Genomic DNA, 25,405 nt, shown 5'->3' with positions numbered 1-25,405 from the left:
TCCCATGTCTTCTTGGGGAAGCCTCTGGGTTATAGGCAGTTCTCCAGTTGCTGTAGGCTCCTCCAGATCTACAAGTCCTGGTTTACAAGAGGTTTTTGCTGCAACCACTACACCTGACTAACCTCAGATTGAGGGGAGGTAGAAAATGATTGCAGAAGGCACAACTACATAATTCCAAAAAGTAGTTTTCTTGCATCATAAAGAACAAAAACTAATTTATGTCCCAGATCACCATTTTAGTTGCCTTCTGAACAAGACAACAGAACAATTTTGTAGGGAACTAACACCTGTGGAGTAAGGTGAAGCCATAACTTAAGAGGAGGTTTAGACTGTATCAATAACGGGGTGGGAAGAACCCAATTTGGACAAAACTAAGGCAGTCTTTCCCTCTAAAAAAATGCCGCTTGCCTCAGGCACCCTTGCAGCCTCACAGAGGTGCAGGCAGCACATACCTGCACCAGGGAGAGCGCAAAAAGTAACTCCGTCGGGAAGCCAAGGTAGAGAGGAGACTCCTGACCTCCTCCAGCGCTGGGCACGTTCCAGGAGGCCGTGCCAGAAGCGTTCCTGCGGCTCGGCGAGCGCTGCCCGTGTCCCTGAGGCACCGCTCCCGCCCACCCCTCACTGCGGGGCGGGTAAAGGGTGCGGTGACACGGGCACCGGGGGAGGGGGCTCCTTTTAAAGGTGGCCCAGGCTCCTCCCCGTGCCCGCCCCTCTCCTTTCCTCCCCTGCCCTCCTCCCCTCCTGTCGTTCCCACCCCTCAGGGCGGGCTTGCCCCCTATGCTCCGCCCCTCGCCCCCGGCGGGGCAGCGCGGGCAGCGGCACCGGTGGCAGCACGGGCGGTACCGGCATGTCCTGAGCAGCGGCGGCGGCCGATCCGGGCCGGAGCCAGCACGGAGGGCTCGGTGGAGCAGCGGGCCAAGGGCCGGGCCCCCATGAAGGAGAAGGAGGCGGGCGCGGAGCGGGGCAAGCCCGCCACTTACACCGGGGACAAGAAGGCGCGCATGGCGGCCAAGACCAACAAGAAGTGGGTGCGCCTGGCCACCGTGCTGGCCTACGTGCTCTCCGTCTCGCTGGCCGCCATCGTGCTCGCCGTCTACTACAGCCTCATCTGGCAGCCGGTGCGCGGCAGCGGCGGCTCCTCCAGCCCCGGCCCCGGCGCCGCCGCCACCCCCGCGCAGCTCCGCGCCGCGCCCGCCGGACCTACGGCGGGGCCTCCGCCCGCGCCGCCGCGCACCGGCCCCGGCCCCGCCGCCACCGCCCCGCCGGCCGCGTCCCCCTCGCCCGCGGCCGGGAGCGGGCCGGGCGCCGGCAGCCCCTGAGCCGGGCGGGCCGCGGGAGGCCGCGCGCCGCCGGGGATGCGGCCGCGGGGCTCGGCCGAGGATGGAGACCGATGGCTCGCCCGTCCCTGCGGCACCGTGCAGCGCCCGTGGAGACTGACTGGAGACTGACCTGGAGACTGACTCGGCCCCGTTTGGACTCGGTGGAACTGCGGTATCTTCTTTTCCCCCCGATTTTTCCTCAAAAGGGAATTTTGTGGCTTCGTTTTCTTCCTCACCAGGGCTAGCTTCTCTCCCTTTGAACCCGCATTGAATTCCTGCGCTGTTTATGCCAGTCTGTTACCTATACAAGGATATCGGTGTCCAAAATTCCTCGCTATTTACAGGATCAGCTGGGAACAATACGAATTTAGAGGCTGTAATCCATTGTTGAAGTAAAAACAGTTTTGTTTAACGATGAGCATAAACTTATTTAAAATATGTGGAGGGTAAATTGACTTGTTTACTATATTAAAATATTTTCCCAATATGAAAGTCTCTGTAACAAAGTATGTTCTCTTCGGTGGTGGGAGGAGGAATGCTGAACTGGAAGGGGTCTGAGTAACAAAAATTTGGCCACTGCAATGGGCAGCTGTGGTACATGATGTTGATTCATTTGTTATTGGTCTCTGTAGGTGAGGCTGGAGAAACCTCTGTACGCGGCTAATTGTGGAAACGAAGCAGTGGTGCTGGAAAGGTTTGATCTGTGCTGGCAGAGCAGGCGGAGCTGTGGCGGTGGGTGCTGGCGGGCTCTGAGCTACGGCGCGGTTGTACCCGCGGTTGTACCCTCGTGCTGCTGCCCGCAAGGGATGGCAGCGCTTACGGATCCTCCCCGCACCTCTGGGGCATGCAGAACCAGGGTAGGTCTGGCCCAGGCACTCCTGGTGAGTCCTGGGAAGGCTGTCCTCCCAGCTCCATGGTTTCCTGCCCTGTGATCTTCAGAAATCTTCTATTCCTTGATGAGCAGGGTGAAAAAATGGCCTTTAATGACTCTGGGAAGTGGGATATAAACTAGGAAACCGTAAGAGCCATGTTGTTCCAAGCTGCTGCTTTCCAGATGGATGGATTCAGCTGAATCTGTGAGGCTGCCAGGCTGTGCAGCATCCCTATGAAAGAATCACAGCAGTTCAGATTCCTTCTGCTGAGGGATGCAAATGTGGTGTAACGTGGCGTACGTATTTGAGTTGTGCAGATCAAAAAGGTACTATAAAATACAGCACTTGGCTGCTTAAAAAGAGCTGTTTCATATCAAAATTGGGGTTTGGGACTGGTGGTTTGTTAAGGCTGCATCATCAGCTGGGCATTGCCTTCACATCATCTGTGAAAGGTAGAACCAGGAGCAGAGGGTTTGCAGGGAGGAATGAGGTGAACGGAGAGTGGTTTGTTATCTTCTTTTCACCCTCTTTTCCAGTTTTCTGGAGAGCATGCAGGGAATGCTTTGTGTTATTGGAACAGAAAGCTGGTGGGAAGAACAAAACGATTCCGCTTAAGTCACTTTAGCCAAAATCGCTGCCACCCTCCTGCGGGGCAGGTGGAAGAGCTGGAAGCACTGAGTCAGCAGACAGGTGCCCTGCAGCTGTCACCTCCTGAGGTGCTTCTCTGCTCTCCCTGTTCATCTGCAGGGGGAAGGCTGAGTGTCCCAGAGCAGCACTGGCTCCAGGCCCCATGGGTGTCTGTTCTGCGAGTGGGGGTATTGTGTTCCTTCGGTGGTTCTGCCTGCAGCGTGTTGATCCCTCTGTGGGGCTGCTCACGCCCACAGCAGTTCTGGTCCTGGTGACATCAATGCCTTTTGCTGGCCTTAGGGTCCACCTTTGATTGTGGGGCAAAGTTCCTGCAGCTTCCCAAGGGAGAAATGAATGACAGAGAAACCAAGCTTATTGTGGTGCCAGTTGAGTTTAGTCTGCTTCTCAGCTCAGGCGGTAATGCAGAACCAGTTGGGAAGTGTCTCTGAGAAGGAGCTGCTGTTTAACTTGTGAAACCTTGGAGATAAATAAAGCTGCGTGCAATGCCATGGATGCTGGGATTTCTGTGCTGCTGGCCTGCAGCTTGGAGCTGGTGACTCTGTGCGCTGAGTGCCCAGGGCCTCCTGGCATCCTTCACTTTAACTACAGTTGCTCTCAGAAGACTAATAGAGTCTGGCTGCGTGGTGCAGAGGGGAGAGGAAGTGAATGGAATTAAATGGGCTGTGTGGCCCTCTTCCAACCTGTCGTGTAACTGCTAAGAGATGCCTTGTACTCGGGAGCAGGAACAACCTAAAGTTCTTTACCTGGTTTGTGGTTTTGGTAGCAAAGGATCTCTGGGACAGAGACAGATTCACTGGATCAAAGGGAACAGGCCCTTCACTGATGGCTGCCTCCCCTTCTGGTGCTAAAAATAGTTGATGAGCCAGTATGAGGATGGTTGTGGCTGTCTGCATTCCTGTAGGAAAGTGCAGGCTTGGTGAGTTCCCAGACTGTTTTTGCATCTTCTCCTCTGCTGACAAACAGATTTCAGTGAAATGCTGCTATTTCTGTACCTATTACAAGTGGCTTTGGAGCATCCTGGGGCTTCACTCCGGTTGTACTGAGTGTGCAAGGGAGGGGAAGCTGCCTGGGGAAGATGCAGAAGGGTTGTGTGCTGCCAGCCTAACAGCCAGGGAGCTCTGGTGATTGCAGCAGCCTGGTTTTCCAAATCTTTTCCAGCTATATTCTTCAGCTATAATCATTTCCCCATCCTTTTCGTAGCCAGGAGTCATAGTCCTCCAGAGGCAGATGTGTTCCCATTGGGATGCTGTCGTCAGCCTGTGATGAGCCCGTTGCTGTGCTTCTTACTCTTGTCATGACAGGCTGTCGAAGAAATCTGTGACTAAGTGTACTTTGCAAATACTCCAGTAATAAAAATGGCTCATCTGGACTGGTTTCTAGATGTAAGCTAACTTAAAATTCAGGGCACTAGGATTTCTTGGGAAGTAGATTGGCTGCAACAGATACTTGGACTGCGAATTTTTACATTATGTTGCTATCATTGTACTGAGACAGTCATCTGCATCTCAGCAGAATTGCTTTAGTGCCCTAAAATGGTGCAGTCACCAGTCTGGGGTAAGGCTGAGGTTTAAAAGGCAGATGGTTGTGTCGTCTGTTGTGTTACTTCAGCTCCAGTTCACCCTTTCCCTTCATTGCTCCTCAAAAAAAAAAAAAAAATTCAGGTTCACTTAGTGTGATTGTATCAGGCACGACAAGGCACAGGGTTGTGTGTTGCTTCCCAGGAAGAAATTACTGTAACCTTGTGATTCAAGATGTTGATTCCTTGGAATTGCTGGGGAAGGTTATTCCCTTCACACAGCTGCTGTCCTACATGTCACCTACCAACAGAGCTGTGCCATGTTCCCATGTCGGTGAGGAAGGAAGACATCTGGAAGTCAGTTGGATGAAGGAAATACTCAAATGTGAGTGAAATTTGAGTCTACCTTAAAGCTTTTTGCTTTTGTGGTAGACATCTAATACCTGCTCTCTGCCTGTGCAGACTGGCCTTGTCCAAATGAGTCCAGTTTGTTCAAGGAGAGCATTTAGTGTAACTCACATGCAGAGGGACCAGAAAGAAGGGAAATAGCAGGAAGAGTTACTGGAGCATGTAATGCGCTCCAGCAGCTGGCTCACGTTTCTATCTCTAAAAGCTCTTTTTTCCCCGTGTGCGTTCTCTTGCGGGCTCATCTGATGCAATGCACATCATCTTAATCCCAGATTCCTGTGCAGTATTTCTGACAGGGAATCTTGGCTTAATCACTGAGCGTAGCTGAAAAGCAGTTGTGTGGTGTAGGGATGATAACAAAACCAGTGGCTGCTTCTGGCCATCAGGGATTTCCCCCAGAGAAGTCAAAGCTGATCTCAGTGGGCTGCTCAGGGCGGTGTTACCGACGGCTGGCTCTGAGTCCTGGAGCTGCTGGAGCACACAGAGGGGGGAACGGCGTAAGAAACAGTCATAGCAGGAAGCCAAGGGGATGAAGCTTGCTTGGCTTGTGGCTGCTCCACACACGTTCAGAGGCAGTTTTGGGAAAACTGGCCAGGTGCTGTGTCACTGCACTGAGCAGGAATCAGCCATGGACTTCCAGTGTTGCCTGCCAGTGCTGCAGAGCCTGGGAGCTGGTTGAGCTGCTGCTGTAAAACCTTTCCAGGGAAGGCAGCAGGCTGCCTGAACTTCCTTAACTTCCCAGCAGTGCTGTATCCTTCTGCTGTTCTGGGCCTTCCACTGACTTGAAAAGCACTGACTACTGTATTATGCACTTAAAATATAAAATTGATAGCTAAGTGCCAGTGTCCTCAGTGTCCTCAGTGTCCTCAGTGTCCTCAGTGTCCTCAGTGTCCTCTGCCACTAGCAACCAGTTTATCTGGAGGGAGATCATTGTGGAAAACCAGTCAAATTTTCTGTTATTTTTATATCTAGAGACTCTGTATTGGGCTTTACTGGTTAGTGGTCTGTGTGTATGCTCCTGCTGCAGGTATTGGACTTGTTGAGGTAGGAATGGAGAGCTGAACTGCTGTCAGGATTTTATGTTATTGCCTCCTTCAGTAATTACTTTGGAAACAAGTATCTCCAACATTAACCAAATGTATTTTTGTCCTTGGCTTGAAGTTTGTTAAATTACCTTCTTTATGCAAGAGCTGATTCACCAGTCTGGGATCAATTCTGATAGTTTTAGCTACAGAGTGGCTGTGTTGAAATTGATTTCCAAATTTTTAAGGAAAAGAATGCTGTCTAGTGGCCAGCTGATCCTTTGGTTTGAAGGAAAAAGCATTCTGCCTGGGAGTGCTGCTGCTTCCCTTGTGTCTGGAAAAGCTGGAATAAGTTCCATGAAATCCATGAGCTACCAGCCACTGCTGGGAAGGGACAGGTCCTGTGCAGGCAGGTGACTCTGAACTCTGTGAGCTGTCCTTGCATTTGCTTGCAGGAAAAGTGCAGTGGTGATGAGCTGGTGGCTCTGATGCCTCATAGGAAAAGTGATCCTCATCTTCCTGGCATTGTTGCAGGGAGCTTTTGTGGTGAGGAAGCTGAGCTAGCCCAGGAGTTCAGTGCTTCCCAAAGGAATCAGTGCTCTGAACCAGAGCTGTTGCTCTAAAAGCCAGAGATTACTGATTCTGTTTGGAAATCTCTACATATGGAACTGAGAAATAGTAAGACACAGGAGGTTTTTCCTCATTCCAACTTTTATTTCATATAAATAATCCCTCTACATCAGATTTGTCAACTTTTCAGTTTTTTCTCTCACCATAAAGAAGAAACAGCTAAGCCACAGTTGTCTGAAAAATCACAACCCAGGCACCAAACAAAGTGCATTGAGCAAAGTGTTAATGAGCAGGAAAAAATACACTTAGAACAGGCACAAGCTGTCCAGTCCCATTCCCAGAGCCTGGATCAGACTCAGTCCTTCCTGGGCATCATTACCTGAAAAGTCACTTGGAAGAAAGGAAAAAAAGGAGGGAATGGAGGACCAGTGATGGTTTTTCCTTTCAGAATGGAGTCTAGGGCAGTAAGGTTTTTTTATCTCTTCAACACAGTCCTGGACCAGGGCAATGTAAAATTCCTGCCTGGCCATGTGTCCAACTGTTCCTGGGGCACAACAGCTCTTGAGCTGAGACTGTGTGTTCCATGGACCATGAGGCAAGCTGGCTCCTGGGAAATGCTGGTAATGACTCAGTCTGACTGGACCAAGAGCCAGGTCACAAACCTGATGTACAAAATAATAATGAATTAAAAAACTAAACAATTGCAAGCAGGTTTTTGAGCCAGTCAGATAAGGAAAATCAGCCTTTAACAGTGATGGAGATGCTCCAGGACCTGGAGCAGTTTTACAATCTTCTGTTTATCTGTTTTATCTGTTGGATAAGTCCAAATAAACCCAGTCTGGGCTTTGGTGGGGTGGAGATGTTTCTACTGATAAAACACAAAAGCTGCATGCTCTGTTTCTTGATAATACCTGGTGTGATGCCAGTAAAGTCTCCTGAATTTGGCACAAAGAGGAAATTCCCAGGCTTGTGCTTCATGATAGGTGTCACGGGTCTGAGTCACGTGGGAAAACAAATGCTTGTCTGTGCAAATATTAGTTTATTAAAGCAGCATAGAGTATTTCAGTCCACACGTGCCAACCTGATCTCCAGGGCAGTCTGCCAGCCTGGTCAGCCAACATCCTGCAGGATATTCCAGGCAGTCTCCACATATACCTGTCCCAGGGACGCTTACTCTGGCATCAAATTCTACAGCATCCTTGAAGTGAGGGTGATGCCCACTCTGCCCTGTCATTCAGAAGTCAGAAATTATGTTGTGTTATTCCTTGTGCCTTCTCCTTAACTGATAGCTGTATTCCAGCTGGGTCCTAGCTTGCTGTAACTGGAAAGCCAAGCAGCTAGAATTCCTACATGTTTGTGCTTGTAAAGCTCCTCCAGATCCTCCATTTGAAAGGTATCTTTAAGGCCAGGTCAGAAGGTCTGCAGAGCAGCTTAGAGAGGATTCCTGCTCTCTTAATGAAACACAAGGCTATGGAAGGCACAACCAGGAAAGTGAAAATGTTTAATACAAAGTCTTGGACCTCCAGCTCCAGTTTGGGTCCTGCTGCCAACTGCTTTGGGCAGTGTGGTGGGGGAGGAAGATTATTGTGCTGTCCCCCTCCTTGCCGTGCTGCAGGGATGCCCAGTTACGCTTGGGAAGGGGGCACGGAGTTTGCTGGGTTATGCACACACCTGGCACCCAAGCAGGCACCTTCCTTGGCACAAAGCACTGTCCTGATGTGCTCCTCAGCCTCTAAAAGGGGAGGACAGCTGGAGGTTCTTCAAGGAGGAGGTGCTGGCTTGATCTGTGCTTGTCAGAAGCGCTCCATCCATCCATCCATCCATCCATCCATCCATCCATCCGTCCGTCATCCTGCTCATGCCCTGCCACCCCTGCCACTACCGTACACCTTTGCCAACACTTCAACCACGTGCAAACCTCTAGTACAAGAGCTCTGAACACAACTTCTTCACCCACCTACTGAACTACACCCTAACACCTCACCCTTCTGCTTTGCCAGTCACCTCTTCCTGCTGTTCCAGTTGCTGGCACAGCCCCTGGCACATGCCTCCAGCGTTTGGGGAAAAAACAGCATGTGTGCCCAGAAACCCAAGCCATAAGTTTAAAACGAATTAGTCATTAAATAAAATAAAGTGCATCCAGTAGACATTTCCTTGTCTTGCCACGCAGCTGCAATATATGCCAAACAAATAGATAAGTGATGGTGTTTTCTCTGTAGGGTGGGAGTGTGTGCACCCTTCCCTGTCCTTTGACACACGGATAGGGAAGGGGGATGCCAGAACTGTGAGTGGGTGCTGATGGGGACCCCACGTTGTGAATGGTGCTAAAGGGCACTGCACAGGTGCTGAAGCTGATTTCATAGAAGGTACAAGAGTGAGGACAAGCTTGTGCTCCTCTTCTCCTCTACTGCCTCCAGCACGTTATCCTGTGAAACAAGAGCAGAGACAGCCGCAGGATTATCAGTCTCCAGGGAACTGCTGAGCTGTAAATTAAAATGTCTGCTGAGTTCCACCCTGCCCTTCCTGCACGGCTGGGGCTGCTTGGGAGGCACCACTGGGGCATAACCCAGATACCTGCTGCCAAATCAGAACAGGAGCAGTGGAGGCTCTGCAGCCCAGGGGACAAGCTGACTGTACCAGTTTGGATTAAACACTCTCAGTCCTCCTCTGGGATACATCAACTTTACTCTTTCCTTATATCTCAGGAACAGCAATCCTGATGTGTTCTTGTGTGTGCTGGTTCAGCACCTGGAGCACCAAGAGAAGAGGCTGATTTCAGGTAGGGCTTTGTGATCCTTCCTGGTGAACCTGGCCTGGGTGAGCAGCACTTGTGAACCCCAAGGGCAGAGGCTGAATCAGCTTTTCCTAATGAAAAACTATCCTGTGAGTGGAGCCTGCTGTCCTAGAGCTGGTCCTAGACCCAGACATGCTGAATTTAACTGGGAAAGGCAGAATTTTTATTCTTTTGTAGTTGCCAGCTTGGGTGCTGCTCAGAATTGCTGAGCTGGCATTTTCCTGCATCCATGTTTAAATCCATAGATCTGCCTTTTGCTGATGCAGATTTCAGCACCCAAAGCTCTCAAGAAAGGTCAGGGAGAGGGATATAAAAAAGAAGAGATTAAATCCTCCAAAGGCAGGAGAGGTCACAGGAAACTTGGCTTGCATAAAAAAGAAACTTCTCAAGGAATCATCTAAAGACACAGCCACATGTGTTTAATAAGGAACTGCACTGAAATCAGACCCGAGGTGCTGACACAACTGATGCTGTGTACAGCTGAGATGAGATTGTTGCTGGAGACTTAATTCCTTCTCCTGTCTGTGTGCAGCAGTGAGGGCTGGCTGTGTCCTGCTGCCCAGGGCTGCTCAGTGCTGTGGCAGCACACTGGGATTTAATGACACTGGGAAGGGCCAGAAGCAGACTGTCAGTCACACTTGGTGGTCCAGATATTGTAAAGTAATGTGGTTTATGAGTCTGAGCTGACTCCAGCACGAGTTCTTCTATTGTGGATCTATTTGATCACTGATGCTTTCAGAAGGCTCTGACTGTGTTTCAGTGCTGGGAGACAATTCCCTTTCCTGCTTTGCAGTACTATCCTTTTAATACAGACACCTTCCCATGCATGAGTGAGTCTTTACAGCCAAGACACTGGTGGGCTTTAAAGTCATTACTTCGCATGGTAATTAGCCAGAGTGATTAGCCTTTCTCACATTTCCCACTGTATCCTCTTTCCCATACATAACTCCAGGGCCAGTGGGAGATGGAGCAGCTGTGGGCTGGCTGTGAGCTGGGGCTCAGGGCAGCACTGCCACCTTGTGCTGCCTGGGCTCTGCCACCAGAGTGGGAATTGTGTGGTGGCAGAATTCCCTTTGTGTGTCAGTGTCACAGGAAAGGATTGCCACAGATCACTGCTGTCTGTCTCACACCTCCCAGCCTGGCTGGCTGGGCAATGTCACTGGGATGGCCTTCACAGCAGGTCCTTGTGGGACCTACTGGTCAGGCCCATGTGATGGAGGGATGTGCAGAACTCCCTGAAGCTGCAGCTGAACACGGCTGATGAAGGTCTGGGTTAGCAGGAACAACTGTGGGATATGAGAGCAGCTCCATTCCTGGTGTTTGGAATGGCAGCAGCTCGCCCATCAGAGCCCTGAGTTATGTTTAGATGTGTTAAGCTGCAGTAAGTGGCCCTCAGGATTCAGCCATGGTGAGCTTCCAAGTGCTCTGGAAGCCACCTTGTCCTAATTTTCCCATATTTGTTCCTGGGCTTCTCCAATACATTGGTCCCTGCCCCAGCATTGTGTTCTGGCTTGGATGTTTCTTCCCCTTTGCTGATGTTCACTACCCACCTATCTACAGAGATCACAATTCCACTGCTTTCTGCCTTCATTTTCCTAGACTAAACAACATTCCCTCAACAGCTCTGGAGCCTTCCCTGTGTGTCCCAAGTCTCTTGCACCATTCTCACAGAGTCCCTGTGTTTTCCAATATTAACACTGTCCTCCCACGTTGTGCCATGACTCCAGAGATATGGAGACAACTATGTCAAGTCCCACTCCCTGACTGCGTAAAGACCGAGCTCTCCACTTAGGTGGTACTCAGAGGTGCTCTGGGAATTTAAAATGCCCATGGCACGAGGATGGGCTCCAGAGGGTGGTGTGGCTGCAGGAAGGACCAGGGAAGCCAATGCTATTCAAGGCAAGCCCTTGACCCTGCCAATCCTAGGCCAACTCCCCAGACATACCAGCAGATGGTACCTTCCTGTCTCCTGAACCTCAAGGAAGCTGGTTGTCCTTCGGCAGCTCCACAGCTGTTTTGGGAAGTGCTGGTTTCTGCTTGTGCTGTTTCCTGCACCAACCTTGGGCGCTGGTTTGCATCAGAGCCGACCTCTGCTGACCTCCTCGGTCCTGCAGCACTCAGGCCCTGCCTGCCCCACTCCTGTTTACGTCAGCCAGTGCTGCAAGGTCAGATCCCTGGAGCTGCTCTGGAAATCTACCCCCAGCTGCATTTTCTCTAAAGATGTTAAGATTAATTTTCTCAAGAGAATTCAGGGAAAAGCTTCTGTGGTTTTTGTGTATCGTTTACTTCTCTGGGACTCGTTGGACGTTCTCCAGGGATTCCAGTCCTGCACTTCGAGTAAATATTTATTCCTTGTTATTTGAAGCGAAGGATGAAAGCCCCACCACACTCTCTGCACAGCATCTCCCACTGATTTGAAGGTGCTGGAGATTTTTAGTGCCATAAATAGACATAGGGAGGGGGAGCTGTGAAACCCACGTGGTGGCTGCACAGGGCTGCACTTGTGCAGGAAGGGATGTGAGATCTGCATTTAATGTGAGTAGGACACGGGCCCCACGAGCCGGGCAGGGGGCCAGCACATCGTTATCACTGAGTACAGATGTTTCCAGCTGTTACACATACCTGCTGAGCTCTGAAGTGGACTCAGGGCCCTATTACCAAACCATGGGAATCTCCATCGCTGAGATGAAAATGGACTACTCTAATTTATCATTTCCTCTTAGTTGGTGTCTAATTAAAGTTATCCTGAGTGAGCAAAGCAGTCATTAATTCCTCCATCCTCTAATTTGGGGGGAATTTTGGGAGATTGGAGAGGCGTGGCTGGACAGTAATCTCCCACTATGTCCATCTAGGTGTTTCATAACATACTCCTATAAATGCTGTTGGAATTAATTTCCCTCACTTGAAGGAATTTTAGTTCAAACATAGAACCAGCTCCTGCTGGTTCCTGATGTTTTGTCTTTTTGAAATCACTATGACGCTTGCACTTCTCCCTGCCTTTTATATGGATTGGATTATAGGGAGAGTCTTTGTTAGCAGCTTAGCCACTTCATCCCTAAGCTCATTTGTACCTCTGGGAGGAATACTGAGCAACACCAGGGGACACATTGCTGTGTAGGGTCTGCAGAAAAGCTTCTGGAATCCAGGAAAGGCACTTGGTGGGGGGATCTGCCTGCCTGGCTCTGAGCAGCTCATTGCCTCCCATGCCTACTTATGGAACAGAGCTGCTGCCTCTGTGCAGGAGAGAGGCACGAGTATCCTGAGAGCCACTCCCATGTTAGGCAAGCTGAACTGTGTTCTGGGAATACTCATCTCTGTTTAGTGTGATGTTCTGCTCTGTGGGACATTGCCTGGAAAAAGCACACCTTGCAAAGAGCCCCTACCCTCTCTCCTTTCCCCTTCCTCCTCATTTCTACCTTAACTTTGTGCTTGTCATCCTTTGTTCCTTCTCCTGGCTTTGCATTTGCCTTTATGGAAGAAAAATTATTTGTTTGTGTAAAACCTGGAGCATTGCTCCATAACTGGCTCTCTTCTCCCTCCCTTCTGTTTGGTTTGTGGGCCTTTACACCAGGAATCATCTCACCCTGTGCATTTATACACTGCCCTGCACATCAGTGTTACCATGTGTAATTCAAAGTGTAGCACTCACAGACCTTCTACTGGAAGAGAATCCCACATACAATCAACCTTCTCTCGAGCTCTGCCCACGAGGTGGACCCCTGTGGCTCTGCAAGTGTTTTGGGGAAGGACCACACTGACCTCAAGTTGTGATCACCCCAGAGACAGAAATAAACTCATCCCACTGAGGTTATTCCTCCCATCCTTTCTAAGGTCATAGTTTCCCAGGAATAGATCAGTATGTGCCCTAACTAATGTGTGTCATCAACGAACTTCAGCAGCCCAGTTTTCTGTCTAAATTTTTGTCTGACTTTGCATTCCTTCCCCACCCACTGCAGGACAGGCCTTTGTGATCCACAGATTTAATTACCTTAAGAGATCCATAGCACTGCTAATGAACATTTCTAAACAGTTATCTGGTATGATGCCTTTGTACCTCAGAAAATGGAGTTGTGGCTCTGTACAATGGCTGAGAGCATTAATGCAATGACTCACCTTATGTCTCAGGCAAGCTGGGGCAATCTGCTAGTTGTGAGTGTCCCCACTGTCCTTGTCCTTGCAGTCCTCAGGCTGGTCCCCTTCCCCAGACTGGGATTTTGCCATGTCCTGCTCAGGCACAACAGCCTTGTCAGAGCTGGCTTTCTCTGGGGGCAAAGGCCCGTGGTGTTCAGTGCCTTCAGCATCTTCACTTCCTTTCAGTGCAAGTGCCTGTCCCTCAAGAACAGTGGTTTGGGTCACTTCTTCCCCTCCTTTGCTCACAAGCTGTCCTTGGTCTGCATCCAGCCTGTCTCCTGCTGCTGTGTCGAGCTTTCCTCCGTGGCTGCTGGAAGAGTTCTCAGAGGACTCCTGTTCCGAAGCTGGCTGCTTCTCCAACCCAGCTCCATCTACATTCACTCCCACGGGCAGTGACAAGGTCTCCTCGCTGCCAGGCCTGGTGCCTTGCAGAGTGTTCTGTAGGCTGCTCTGTGAAGCACTGCTGTCAGTGCTCTCCTTCTCCTGGGAGACGTCAGCAGTGCCAGGCTTCCCATTGGCATCTTCCCCAACATTTTCCTTGCTTGGCTTGGGCCCTGGCTCTGAGTCCCCAGCGCTGGCCACAGACACCTCTGTGCTGCAGCCCCTCACTCCCCTCTGCTCCTCCTTCTGGCCATTCTGGGCAGGCTGGACCTTCCCATTTCGCAGCCGCTGGGAGGAGGAGGCCCCGTGATCCTGGAGGCTTGGCTGCTTCCCCTTTTCCTCCAGCTCAGCTGTGCAGTTCTCTTCCACCCCCTCATCACCTCTGCTCTTCTGCCTGTCCATACCAAGGCTCCTCTGAGAAACAAAGGACATATGAAGTTTAGCTTATTAAAATACCAGTATATCATATTTCTAGTCTGTGATGGTTCTGAAAACCTGAGAAAAAAGGATGCAAAAGGATGTAGGTGGAGAAGTGTTCAGGGACCAGAATAGGTGAGGTGGTTGTGCTGACAGAGGGTCAGGGTAAGCAGTCACCAGGCCATGTGAGGAGTGTTAGTGGTGAGTACAGTTATCCAAAACCAGCTCTATGCCAGCTCTGGAATAGAATAGAGATTCCTTGGTCCCTTGCCAACCTTTCTTACTGCTGAGATTATCCAATATTCCTGATAGTGCATGTGTTTGCAAATCTCAGCTGCCAGCCTGCAACTTAGGAACTCACCTGGCCATCAAGGTCATCCTTCACAAGAGACATGTCCTCGCCTTCTTTTGCATCCCATCTGTCAAGAAAAAGTAATCAGAATTTAGGCCTTGAAGTTCTTAAAAAGCCAGTGTCCCTTGCCTGACACCCAGACAGGGATTTCTTCCAGGGCCATGTATTCCTTGTCTGAGCCTCTTGTCCAGGCCTACCCAGAGACACTCATTTGAGATCACTAAATCTTAATGAACTGGTTGTTGTAATTCTAGTTGTAATGAACACATGAACTTCAATTGCCAGAACAGACAGTTGAGTCAGACTAAGAAGACAGAATTTGCTTGTGCTGATGCCTGCCGGAGTCTGGGCCTGCTTGCCTGACAGTGCCCAAGTGCCCCAGGTCTCCACGACAGCAATCACAGAGGCAGATATTGAAGGCTAAAATTACTTTGAAGTAGCTTGGAAGTCAGAGAGACTATTTACAAGGGCCTGCAGTGACAGGACAAGGGCCAATGGCTTCCCACTGACACAGGGAAGTGTTAGGTGGCATATGCTTCCATGTGAGTGTGGTGAGGCCCTGGCAGAGGCTGCCTCTTCATAACTAGGCAGGGAGTGAGGCGTGGCTGTGCACACCACGGCAGTGCTGCCAGCTCCTCACCTTCTGGCTCTGCCTGTCAGTCTGTCCTTCCCCTTGGCTCGGCTGCTCACAGCAGGCACTGCCTTCGGCCCAGGGTCGCTCACATTGACTCCATGATGTCCTCCACCTAGAAAACAAGTTAGAATGCCATGCAAAAGCAGGCAGAAACAGCTGATGGACCACTGAACAGGCCAACACCCTTGTAATCTTGGACAGGACCTCTGAGGTGGGAAGCCTTTGAAGCTGTGTGCATAATGCACATATATTTTCTAAAGTAATGAAGACAATAAAGAATTTAGGGTGTTTCTTCTGTGTTTTTTTTTTTAAATTCCAAATTCCAATTCTAACTTTAAATCTTATTCCTTGGATACAGTCTTGTGCTGTTCTTGGAAAACTTCTCCCCTGCACACAGCTACGAGAGCAGCCATGTGGTGTGTTCCAAAATGCTCTCCAAGTCTGCAAGTGTCTGTAGAGAACATTCTCCCTGAGGGATATCAGAGGTGCTGGCATTTAGTGGGGTGACATAACACAATTCTGTGATTTACTCACCTCTCCCCTCTGCAGGAAAGGACCTGTGCTGGAATTTCCTTGCATTCCTTCCCCCTGCAAGGACACAACAGAGGAAGCACTAAAGTGAGTGAGGGTCTGTAATGGACAGGCAGAAAAAACCTGATGTTCAAATAGGGTGTCATGAGGGAAAGCTTTGTTTTGCCAGTCCATCTCCTGAGAAACAGGAATCAGGATGGACTCGTAAAGAAGCCAGCATGTGCCATAGGGATCAGAGATGATGTGCTCTGGAATAGGACTGCCTCTTAAACGAGTGTGTGGGAAAGGAGGCAGGGCTGTGCCTCCACACTGTGTTGTACCAGCTTCCAGAAGCCACTGCTCTCCCTGGGAAGGTCCAAAGCTCTAGCACCCAGCTGCTCAAATCCCATCCCCGAGCCCTCTGCCCAGCAGGGAGGGCTGAGCCCCCAGCTCAGAGGTGTTTGCCCAGGAAAGCAGAGCTTCACAGCTGACAGCCACGACAGCTGCTGTGGCACTGGGATGCGCACGATCAGCGTTCACTAGCGTCAGGACAGAGTCTAGGTGTCCCTTGCCAACCTTTCTTACTGCTGGGATTATCCAAGGCTGGCTCCCCATCCTTAACAAAGTCCTCTTCAAACCTGCAGGTTAAAAACAGGCATTGTCAGACCTGACCATCCTCCTCCAGTGTGCAAAGCGTGGGCAGGAGCCCTTGGCACGATGCAAGCTCCGGCCTTTGGCCTTCTGCACCTGCCCTCAGGCAAACCTGTGCAGGTTTCTCAGCAGCAGCTGAAGCAGCATGTGCTAACTGAGGTTATGAGGTAGTTCTACCCCAAAGAAGAACCTCTAAAACCTTTCATCAGTACCCATACGTATATATTGAATGTTATGAACCTCCTATAGATGTAGGGTGTACTACACTCTGTAGATATATAGATGTAGCTGTACTACACTCAAATGCAGCTTCCCAAGCTTCCAAATACAATCTGAAGTAGCTTCAGGATTTGTCATCTCAAATCAGACCATTTGGTTGGCTTCTAGCCCTGCTTGTTTTATATTATGGCTTTTCTCTTAAAAATGGATTTTTGGAAAAACAGTAGGGCTCAGGGCTGTCTTGACATCGACACTCAGCCCCCACTTCAGTCAATTCACCCCTAATCATTGGGGTCTCAGCGACTGAAAATTGATGTGTTTGATTCCATTCCTCAGCCAAAGGACTGTCCCACCTACCTGTCCTGTGCAAACTCTTCTATCACCAAACCTTTGTAACAGTCTCTAACTCCCCACCCTACCAGAAGCTTTTCCTGCTACAGGAGCCAAGTCATCCTCCAAAGCTCTCTAGCTGGTGTGACCCAGCTGAACCAGCACAGTCAGAGGGATAGTGATTAAGGCAGGGACGTGTCCGGCCCCATTCCCAGCTGTCCCACATTGCTGTTCTCAGCATTGTCCCTGTATGACACAGGTGGCCTTTTGAAGTGACCCCCTTGCCCTGCAGTGCCTGAACAGGCTCAGTTTGTGGAGTGGGGAGGATTTAGGCATGTTGGGTTCTCCTGTGCTTAAAAAGGACAAAGGAGTGGGGGCAGTTAGAGAACCTGTGGAGTAGCAATGTGAGTTTGTCCACCCAGGTTTCTGGAAGAGCACCTGTACGCTCCTGCCATTGGATTTGTTTGTGTGGAAATGGAAAGCATCCTCCAGATGCAGACTGAGCCTTGGTTCATGCTCCCCTCCCTCCTACAGTCCATATCCTGGTTGGACCAAAGGCAGGCAATCTTTGTCAGCACATGGTATCCCCTCTCAGGAGAGCTCATATTAGGAAGAAAACATGAGAATCACTCTGATACCAGATCCCACTTATGGGCATGCTCTGGGGAGGAAGAAGCAGCAGTGTGGATTTGGTCAGGCACATGACAGCATGGGATTCATAAGTATCTGCACAAGCTCCCACCACTGGCTTTAGGCCTGCTGCAGGCAAAGCACCCTGGGACAGGGAAGGACCTACATGTGCTCCGACTTCTCCACATCCCAAGCCCGTCGCCACTCGCCCTTGGCATTCTTGTGACGTGCCAGGCGCTCCAGGTCAATCTGCTCTCGCTCCCTCTTCCAGCGCATGTACTCTGAGCGCTCCCGGCCACTCATAGGGAAACTCGGGTCTCCAGGGCTCTTCTGGACTGGCTTCCCACCATCCTAGCAGAGGGAAAAGAGCTTCTGGTTAATAAAACTGTCTGAAACAGGTGCACTCAGGGTGCTTTATACTGTCACCACCACAAATAGTCATGAATATTTGAAAACAACTTTGGACAAGGTCAGCTCCTTTCTCTGAAGTGCTGTGTGCACACCAGGACTCTGCTTTACCCAAAGCCCAAATACACTGGGGCTTTTTGGCTCTACAGAAGGGAAACTGAGGCAGGAACTTTTGCTAAGGTTTACTTATGGCATAGAGTCAGTTCCTGGAGTGCTTACAACATCTCTCAACAGGGTCTGAATGATGAGTCCCCCATCCTGAAGGCTTTGGGATACATAAATTGAAGTTATGCCTGTGAAGTCCTTTAGAGTGAGAAGGCAGGGAAGGAAGCCAGCCTTGTGTGACCACCAGGCATCCATGGGAGCCCACAGTCACAGAGCTGCAGCCAACCCTGTGCTCAAGAGCAGCATTCCCAGAGCAAAGGGGCTCTTTACCTTCACTGCTGTCAGGCTCCTGGTTTATCACTCCTCATGACAGACTGGTTAAGGGTTAACTGCTCAAAAATTTAAAGCTTAATGGAAAGACAATTCAGAGCTGATGGAGCATGTGGGGGGGAAGTAGCCCAGCTGTCAGGTTAATGGATGAGGTGGAAGCAGGAGCCGACAGGCTGTGGTGTGTTGTCAAGCAACAGTGTGTAGGGAATAGCTTAGTGCAGAGCTGAGTCCTGGGGTGCTAATTACCAGCAGATAATTCATCACCTCATACACGTGTCCTTCCATGCCAGCCACCCTCACACCTTCCCCAAAGAGGAATTAACTCCTCAGCCCTGCACTGCGGGTAAGAGAAGCAGCAGGAAGAAGGGACAGAAAGCCCTGTTACCAAGGTGACTCACCTGTGTGGGCCAGAGCTGGGGTGGCACCAATTGCTCCTGCATTCCTCAGCTGGCAGGAGCTGGGACCTAACACCCTGTCCCCAAGGAGGGAGAGATGAGGGGGTCCTGCCAGGATGGACCCTGATGCATCCATAAAGCCAAAAGCAAGGGAAGGACTGAGGCTGATGCCTGTGCTCCCTTTTGGGGAGAGGCAGAAATGGCTGGAGGCCTATGGAGCAGGAGGAGTCAGTCCCTCACCTCAATTACAGCGTAGCTGTGGTTAGCTGGACCACAAGCTATCGTGCTCCCCCTTCCTGCTCTGGGGGGCTCAGCTGGAATTAGTGTCTAAGAGCCCATCTGTGTCCTCCTAATGAATCACACTGAGGTGGGGTTATTCTATTTGTGCTCCATTAATTAAAGCATCTGCAGGCTCGAGGGAGCCAGCATGTCTCCAGGCTTTGCATTAAACAGTCAGTGGGAAGGCCTGTGCTTTAATTTACCTCCATCCTACTCAGCTCCTGCTGAAGTGAGGAGCTGTAGCTAATACAGCCTGAGCTTTTCAATCCACAAGAAATGGTTTTGAGAGAGGAAACAGCCAAAACTGTGCTGCCACAGAGGTGAGCATGTTACCCTTCCTAACATCCCTATGGCTGTGTGAAGGGCTTGAGCAGCCATGACAAGGTGTGGAGGCAGGTCCTTGTCACCTTCCCAGTGCTGCTTGCTCCAGGTGTGTCAGCTGCTCAGCAAAGTTTTGTATGATGAGAGTGATGAACAGCAGGAGCCACATCAGAGCACAAGGCTGCTTCACACAATTACAGGATGGTTTGGGTCTCAAGAGACCTCAAAGGTTATCTTCCTTTAGGATTATGGTGGGAAGGCACATTCTACTGGTTTCCTCTTCCAAGACAAAGATCCCCACAAAGGGACCTGGGTCCCACTCACCTTCCGGCTGTGCTCACTTTCTGGGCCTCTGTCACTCTCTGTTCTCCTCTTCTCTGCTGTTCTCCGCTCTTCTCCCTGCAAGAGAACGGACACAGGAATTATTTCAGGATTAAGCAAGGATTCCTCGCAGGGGAATCAGCACCTGAACCTATGCTGACCGGGACATGTAAGAACTTTTCAGAAAAGATCAGCAAAAGAGGAAGGATTTTTTCTAGGGCCCCAAATCAAACTGATGTAGAAAAAAAAGAAGTCAGAAAGCAAGGGGTGCATGAGAAAAGCATTCCCAGAGGTCGTTCCTTCTCCCAGGCTGGAAGCAAAGTGGTGTCCCGCATGGTCCTGTTTCTTTCCAAGGCAGACCAAGTTTCAGGTACTTCTACGGATTTGGGCCATTTTAGAATTCCATGGTACAAGATCTGGATAGCTACAAACAGCAGCTGTCAGGTGCAGCTACAACCCAGCATGGTCAAACTAGGAGTGATTTCAGTCCCTGGCAAACATGGCATCCTTCTACCATGGTCCATCTCTGCTCCCATGGGGTTTACCCATGCTGCCACCAGACTGGCAAGCTCTGCTCTGGTTGATATTCCCCAGCCTGGCAGGAGGTGACAATCAGCCTCTGTTTCTTAGTGAGCTACGGGCACCAAACACGGGCCAAGCCAGGGGTTCTCTGTCCCCACACATGATGAATAATTGAGACAGAGCCATGTCAGAGGCCAGGGTGAGATTGCAGTGGGTCTTTACAAAGCAGTCTGCAGAGCATAAAGATCTTTTAGGAAAGGCTCCCTGCCTGGTTGGACAGCTACAGGGCTGGGGCTGTGCACGGCTGAGCTTGTCCTGCTGCCATTTTGCAGTGCCAAGCAGAACTGAAACACAAAGAGGAATGTGGCAGCACAAACTGCCAGCTCAGCCCTTCCAGAAAGCAGCAGCATGGTGAGGTCCAGCCCAGGCTGGAAACAGGACTTTTATTCCATGTATTCACCAGACACAGCTTTAGTTTTACAGGGAAAACTTGGGATATCAGTCTTGATACCTGCAGCTCTGCCCAGTCTCCTAAGGCAGCAAATGCTGCTGCAGCTTGTTCTCATGTATCCCATGGAATCATGCAGGGAATGAGCTGGGGACACATTTTTGGGGGATTGCCCACACATGCTAAGTCTGAGGCAGGTGGGAAGTGTGGCCATACAGTTCAGGGACTGTCACTGCACTTGGTGCATGACAGCTTCACTGGTCTGACTCGTAGCTCCAGTACAGATGGAGGTTTGTTCAAACAGATCCTTGGAAATAACAAGGAAAATTTTAGCTATATTGTCCTGGGATTTCTCTGCAAAGATTTGGGAAAAATACAGAGGGGTCTGTGCTCAGAGAAGCTGCCCCTCACCACATCCTGCCTGTTGCAAAAGGGGATATGGTGAAAGATGACACTGGGGATTTATTTAAAATGTTGCTGTGAAAACTTATATAACCAAAGATGCTCCCTCTGGACTCAAAACACCTGCTCAGGCAGCCCTGTTTGAAGAACCCTGTAGTGAGAAATTGAATGACTCTCTGCAGTCCCAAACTGAGCATTTACTGAGAGATCAAACAGGAGAAATCTGGAAACTTTGCTCTCCAGGGCCCTACATGCCAGTGGCTGTCCCACTTGGAATGGTCGCTCATCAGTGCCCACCACAAACCTGGGTCACAGAGACACTGCACAACCCTTCATCCTTTTACACCCTCACTGCAAGCCAGCTGCCTTTTGCCTCAGTCTGCTTCTATTTTTGCTTCTCAGAGGGCACTGTGGAAAATGGAGAAGACCACAAAAATGTAGTTCTTTTGTACCAGGACAGCGGGTCTGAGCTGTCCAGAGAACAGTCAGCTTGGCTCTTGCACTGGCTGAGGAGCAGAATTCCTGTTGTCTTGCTGTCCCAGAACTGCTCCTCCTGTTACCACACACCCAGGCCAAGAGGGAGCAAAACATGTTTTACTTTTCCTTCTCCTCTCTGCCCCCAAAATTAAGAAAAATGACATGGACGTTATCATTCCTAGTGTAACTGTTCCTGCAGAGCAGGAGGAGGACACAAAAGCCTGAAGCAGTCAAGGAAGATTATGATTGTTTATCCTGAGGTTGCTGCCAAGATTTCTCAGTTTTTCAGTCCAGAATGGCCCAGGGTGGGGCCCAAGGTGGGGCAGAGCCTGCTCCAAACCAGCCCTGGGATCCCAAATGCCTTTTGCCACTGGGTCTTTCTGACTCCCTGGCACACATATTCCCAGCTAATGTCACTGTGCAGCGGTGACAGTACTGATGCCATTATCCAGCCAAGCACTGGTTGGTACTAACAGTTCTCCAGAAGCTTTGACAGGCTTCCATATCTCTGGGCTAGTTCAATGCCTTCTTTTTTTAAAAATAAGGACAATCAGATGAGTTAAACAAACCCTTTGGTACCCACCTCTCCAGGCACGTGTCAGCACCACAACTGGCATTTCTTCTTGAAGAAATGAGGAGATTTTTGTAGAAGCTTAAAGCCGTTTTTCTAGTGCTCAGATTCCCCACTGGGCAGGATTTTTGAAACTAGTACATGAGAGGATTTTTTTATAACTCTTTTGAAAAATCTGCCTCCTTAATTGTGCTGCCTGAAGGGAGCTAAAGACTTTTCAGCCACCCTCTCTGCCTATTTCTCCCTCCCATCTGCAATGTAAAAGCAAGTGTTTCTCCTGCCACAGGTTTGGTTCCTCTCCTCTGCAAGCACCAAGTCAGACTCCTCTGTGTTAGTCCCTGAAAGCAGCTTTTGTGTCTCTTGATTACAGTCATTTCTGATACACCATCCTGGGAAACTCTGTTAATAAAAGGACAATTTAAAAGCCCTGAAGCTCTATCAACTGCCCATTTAAAAGATGATTTGTAACCTGTTAATTAACCATTGTGCTCCACTGGTCCTGAGCTGCTGGCTCCCAGCTCTAATGTACTAATGAGCCTGAAACACTGCCAAAGCATGGAGTGGCTTTTTAGGGCTAAAAATGAAGGATTGTCTCCAGCCCTACATGCAGGAGAGCCCTGAGGCAGGTTTAGGGGCAGCCAGGCAGAGATGGGTCCCAGATGTGGCACTTCCAAGCCAGCAGCAGCACTGGAGGTCATGAAGCTGCAGCAGTAGAGCGATGGACTCTGCAAGGAGACAGGATAATTTGGTCCCTTCAGCCCTGTGGGCTAACACAGAGTGAAAGAGTCTTTCTGCTTATGGCACTGGAGCTGTCTCAGAAAAGGAGATCATGAAAGCATCTTTTTTCCCTTGCATTTCCTTTGGTAGCTCCTATCTCAGCTCTGCTGCAGTCTGGGACTGACAGCGTGGGGTTAGCCAGAAGCACCATGGGCAGCAAGAATGGGAGCAGGTTTCCTCTTTGGGGGATTTTTTTGTTTTGTTTTGTTAGTTTGGGCTTTTTTTCTTTATTGAATTTCATCAAGAATAAAAATAGAGAAAATGTGTGGTAATGAGGATACCCATCAAATACTTTAATTGGATAAATATGACACATGCACAGAGGAGGAAGCAAATTTGACAGGGGCCAGGCTACTGGAGGGGCAGTGATGGATGTGACTCTTTCTCCTAGGCCTTTGTGGGAACCCCAAAAGAGCAGGGAACCAGCTGGGGCACAAGGTAAAGAGGCCCAAAGGATGAACCATGCTGGGGTTAATGAGGGACTGAAAGTTAATCCTTGAATCAGGGGTCCCAGCTCAGGTCCTGACACACAGCTACCCAGCCACTGACACCCCGCCACGCTCCCCAGCAGCTGATGGATTTGGGGATGAAAATGAAGTTTCTCTTTTAACAACTGATTAAAGGATAGAAAAGAAAAAGTGGCAAGAAAATGGTGGTTTCCATGGCAGAAGATTAGCAGGAGTGTGCCACTGGAACATGTGCTGCTCAACATGCTCATAAATGGTCTGGAAAAGGAGCTGAAGAGAGGGATGACAGTTTGCTGATGATACTAAATCATCCAGGGCAAAGAATGTAATTTGCCCGGAAAGAGCTGCGAAAGATCTCTTGACATTGAATGCCTGCATCATAAAATTACAGCTGAAATTCAATATCAGTAATAGAAAATAACTCACACAGAGAAAAATGTCCCTTCTTGTATACACACACAGAGTAATGAGTCCTGAGCTATGATTAACAGTCAGGAATGAAATTTTGGTGTTACTGTGACTAGTTCTCTAAAAATGTTAGCTCAATTATTTAGGAAAAAAAAAAGCAAAGAAAATGCAAACTTGCTGGTAGAAGAATAGAGAACAAACCAGAACATTGTTATGTCACTGAGTACATCCTGGAGAGCCCGCAGCTGGAATACCATGTGCAGTTCTGGTCTGCCTGTACTGAAAGAATATGGTAAAAATAACAAAAGCACAAATGGGGACAATGAGAATGATCAGAAATAAAGAACAGTCCTCAGCAGACAAGTCTAAATAGGGACAATCTCTTAAGTTCCGTGAGATAGCTGAGGGAAGATGTGAAACAGGTCGATAAAATCATTTGTGCTTTGGGAAGTGCTGGGAATGATCTATTCACTGCTTCCCCTGATGCAGGAACAGCAAATGGAGCTGTCAGGGAACAAGGCTGAACAAGTCTGGGATTCCAAGCTTCCATGGTTCTATGGCTTTAGCCAGTGCAGCCTTAGGCCCACCCTCATATGTTCTGAATCCAGATGCTTTGAGGCCAGGATGAGCAAGGCATTGCCAAAACCACATACATGGATGCTCAGCCTCAAGTTTCACATTCCATAATAAAACCAGATTAAAAATGACCTTCCAGGGCAGTCCATACATTTAAGAGACCACAGGATCTAAAGCCAACATCCAGGCACTCTTCCTGCTGCTCTATCCTAGTACAGCCCCAACCTTGATGATCTCAGAGACAAGTGTTTGAACAGGCTCAGCAGAGAGCAGAAGGAGACACTTGCCTGGCACATTGCAGAAGTACATTTGACAAGCTTAAGGGCAGAAACAGCACAGTCAGGTCAATCCCATTACATCCAGGAATGCTGGTGATGATGTCTGTCATGGGGACTTTGGAGTTACCAGTGGCTCAATCAGGCAGCTCATTTGAGCTTTATGGCATTCAAAACACAGCTTGGCAGCCACAAGAAAGGAGCACCTGAACTCCTGAAGCCTAGATAAGCCCTGGGGAGGAGGAGAAGCTGAAGATGAGCGTGGGTAGTAGCAGCAAATGGTTGGCACTATTGCAGAGAGGGGCTGCAGATGTCTCCCAGCATTCCTGGGTGGTTGGTAGCTACACCAAGTGTGTTTTCCTACACAGTCTCTGACCCTGTTTGCTGCAGGCATTCTTTCTTATCTGTGAAAGCTTCCAAAGAGGAAAATAGCACATGCCTCTGTGTGTGTAAAGAGAAAGGTATTTGTAAAGAAGTATTTGAAATATGTTTCAAAGATTAACAAAGTTCAGCCAGTTCACTCAGCAGGTGATGGCCAGGCACAGCAGGATGTGGTTCAGAGGCAGATATAGCCCAGCTCTGTTAACGTTTAAGTGGTGCAGTGAGTCAGGAGGACACTGCTCCTGTCCCAGTCTGCTGTGTAGCTTCAAAGAAAAGCTGGTAAGAGACAAGGTGAGATTCATGCCCCATATCTAGCAGTGCTTTCATCAATCCTTCCAAAGCAGCATCTGTTGATGAACTCAGTGTGTTTAGGAGGCTTCTAGCTTTAGCTAGGATCACAGGGGAGGGAAAAGATCATGGCTTTCTTCTTTCACAGGGATGGAAAGCAGAAATAAGGAAATAAGCTGCACTATTAACATAGAGTGTCTCCCAACATCCTGTGGCTAGGCTCTCCTCATGCCAGCAGAAGTGGATGCCA

General features: G+C 49.6%; 2 protein-coding genes across 4 annotated transcripts in view; one reads left to right on the top strand and one right to left on the bottom strand.

Annotated features, from left to right (window-relative positions):
- The first annotated feature begins 751 nt into the window (after positions 1-751).
- Positions 752-1,811, top strand: INAFM2 (InaF motif containing 2). Its single transcript, XM_014272600.3, has one exon. The coding sequence runs from the start codon at positions 933-935 to the stop codon at positions 1,317-1,319; it is 387 nt and encodes a 128-aa protein (XP_014128075.1). The 5' UTR covers positions 752-932; the 3' UTR covers positions 1,320-1,811.
- The window catches only part of CCDC9B (coiled-coil domain containing 9B), a 31,883-nt gene continuing 8,005 nt past the window's right edge, over positions 1,528-25,405 (bottom strand). For all 3 annotated transcript variants that reach the window (XM_005494816.4, XM_074543512.1, XM_005494817.3), the window contains 8 exons: positions 19,567-19,641; positions 17,571-17,755; positions 16,151-16,212; positions 15,599-15,652; positions 15,071-15,176; positions 14,440-14,497; positions 13,263-14,075; positions 1,528-8,781 (listed from right to left, as the gene is read on the bottom strand). In XM_005494816.4, coding sequence (XP_005494873.2) covers positions 13,293-14,075; positions 14,440-14,497; positions 15,071-15,176; positions 15,599-15,652; positions 16,151-16,212; positions 17,571-17,755; positions 19,567-19,641 — 1,323 coding nt within the window. In that variant the 3' untranslated portion in view covers positions 1,528-8,781; positions 13,263-13,292. The remainder of the gene's footprint in view (positions 8,782-13,262; positions 14,076-14,439; positions 14,498-15,070; positions 15,177-15,598; positions 15,653-16,150; positions 16,213-17,570; positions 17,756-19,566; positions 19,642-25,405) is intronic.

Source organism: Zonotrichia albicollis, chromosome 6 (assembly GCF_047830755.1).
Source record: "Zonotrichia albicollis isolate bZonAlb1 chromosome 6, bZonAlb1.hap1, whole genome shotgun sequence".
NCBI classification, from domain to species: domain Eukaryota; kingdom Metazoa; phylum Chordata; class Aves; order Passeriformes; family Passerellidae; genus Zonotrichia; species Zonotrichia albicollis.
The sequence above is the reverse complement of the archived record's forward strand: the minus strand, read 5'-3'. Positions and strand labels throughout refer to the sequence as shown.

Bases quoted from the DNA above. Each gene is read 5' to 3' on its own strand.
- INAFM2 (XM_014272600.3), top strand. From the start codon at position 933: ATGAAGGAGAAGGAGGCGGGCGCGGAGCGGGGCAAGCCCGCCACTTAC.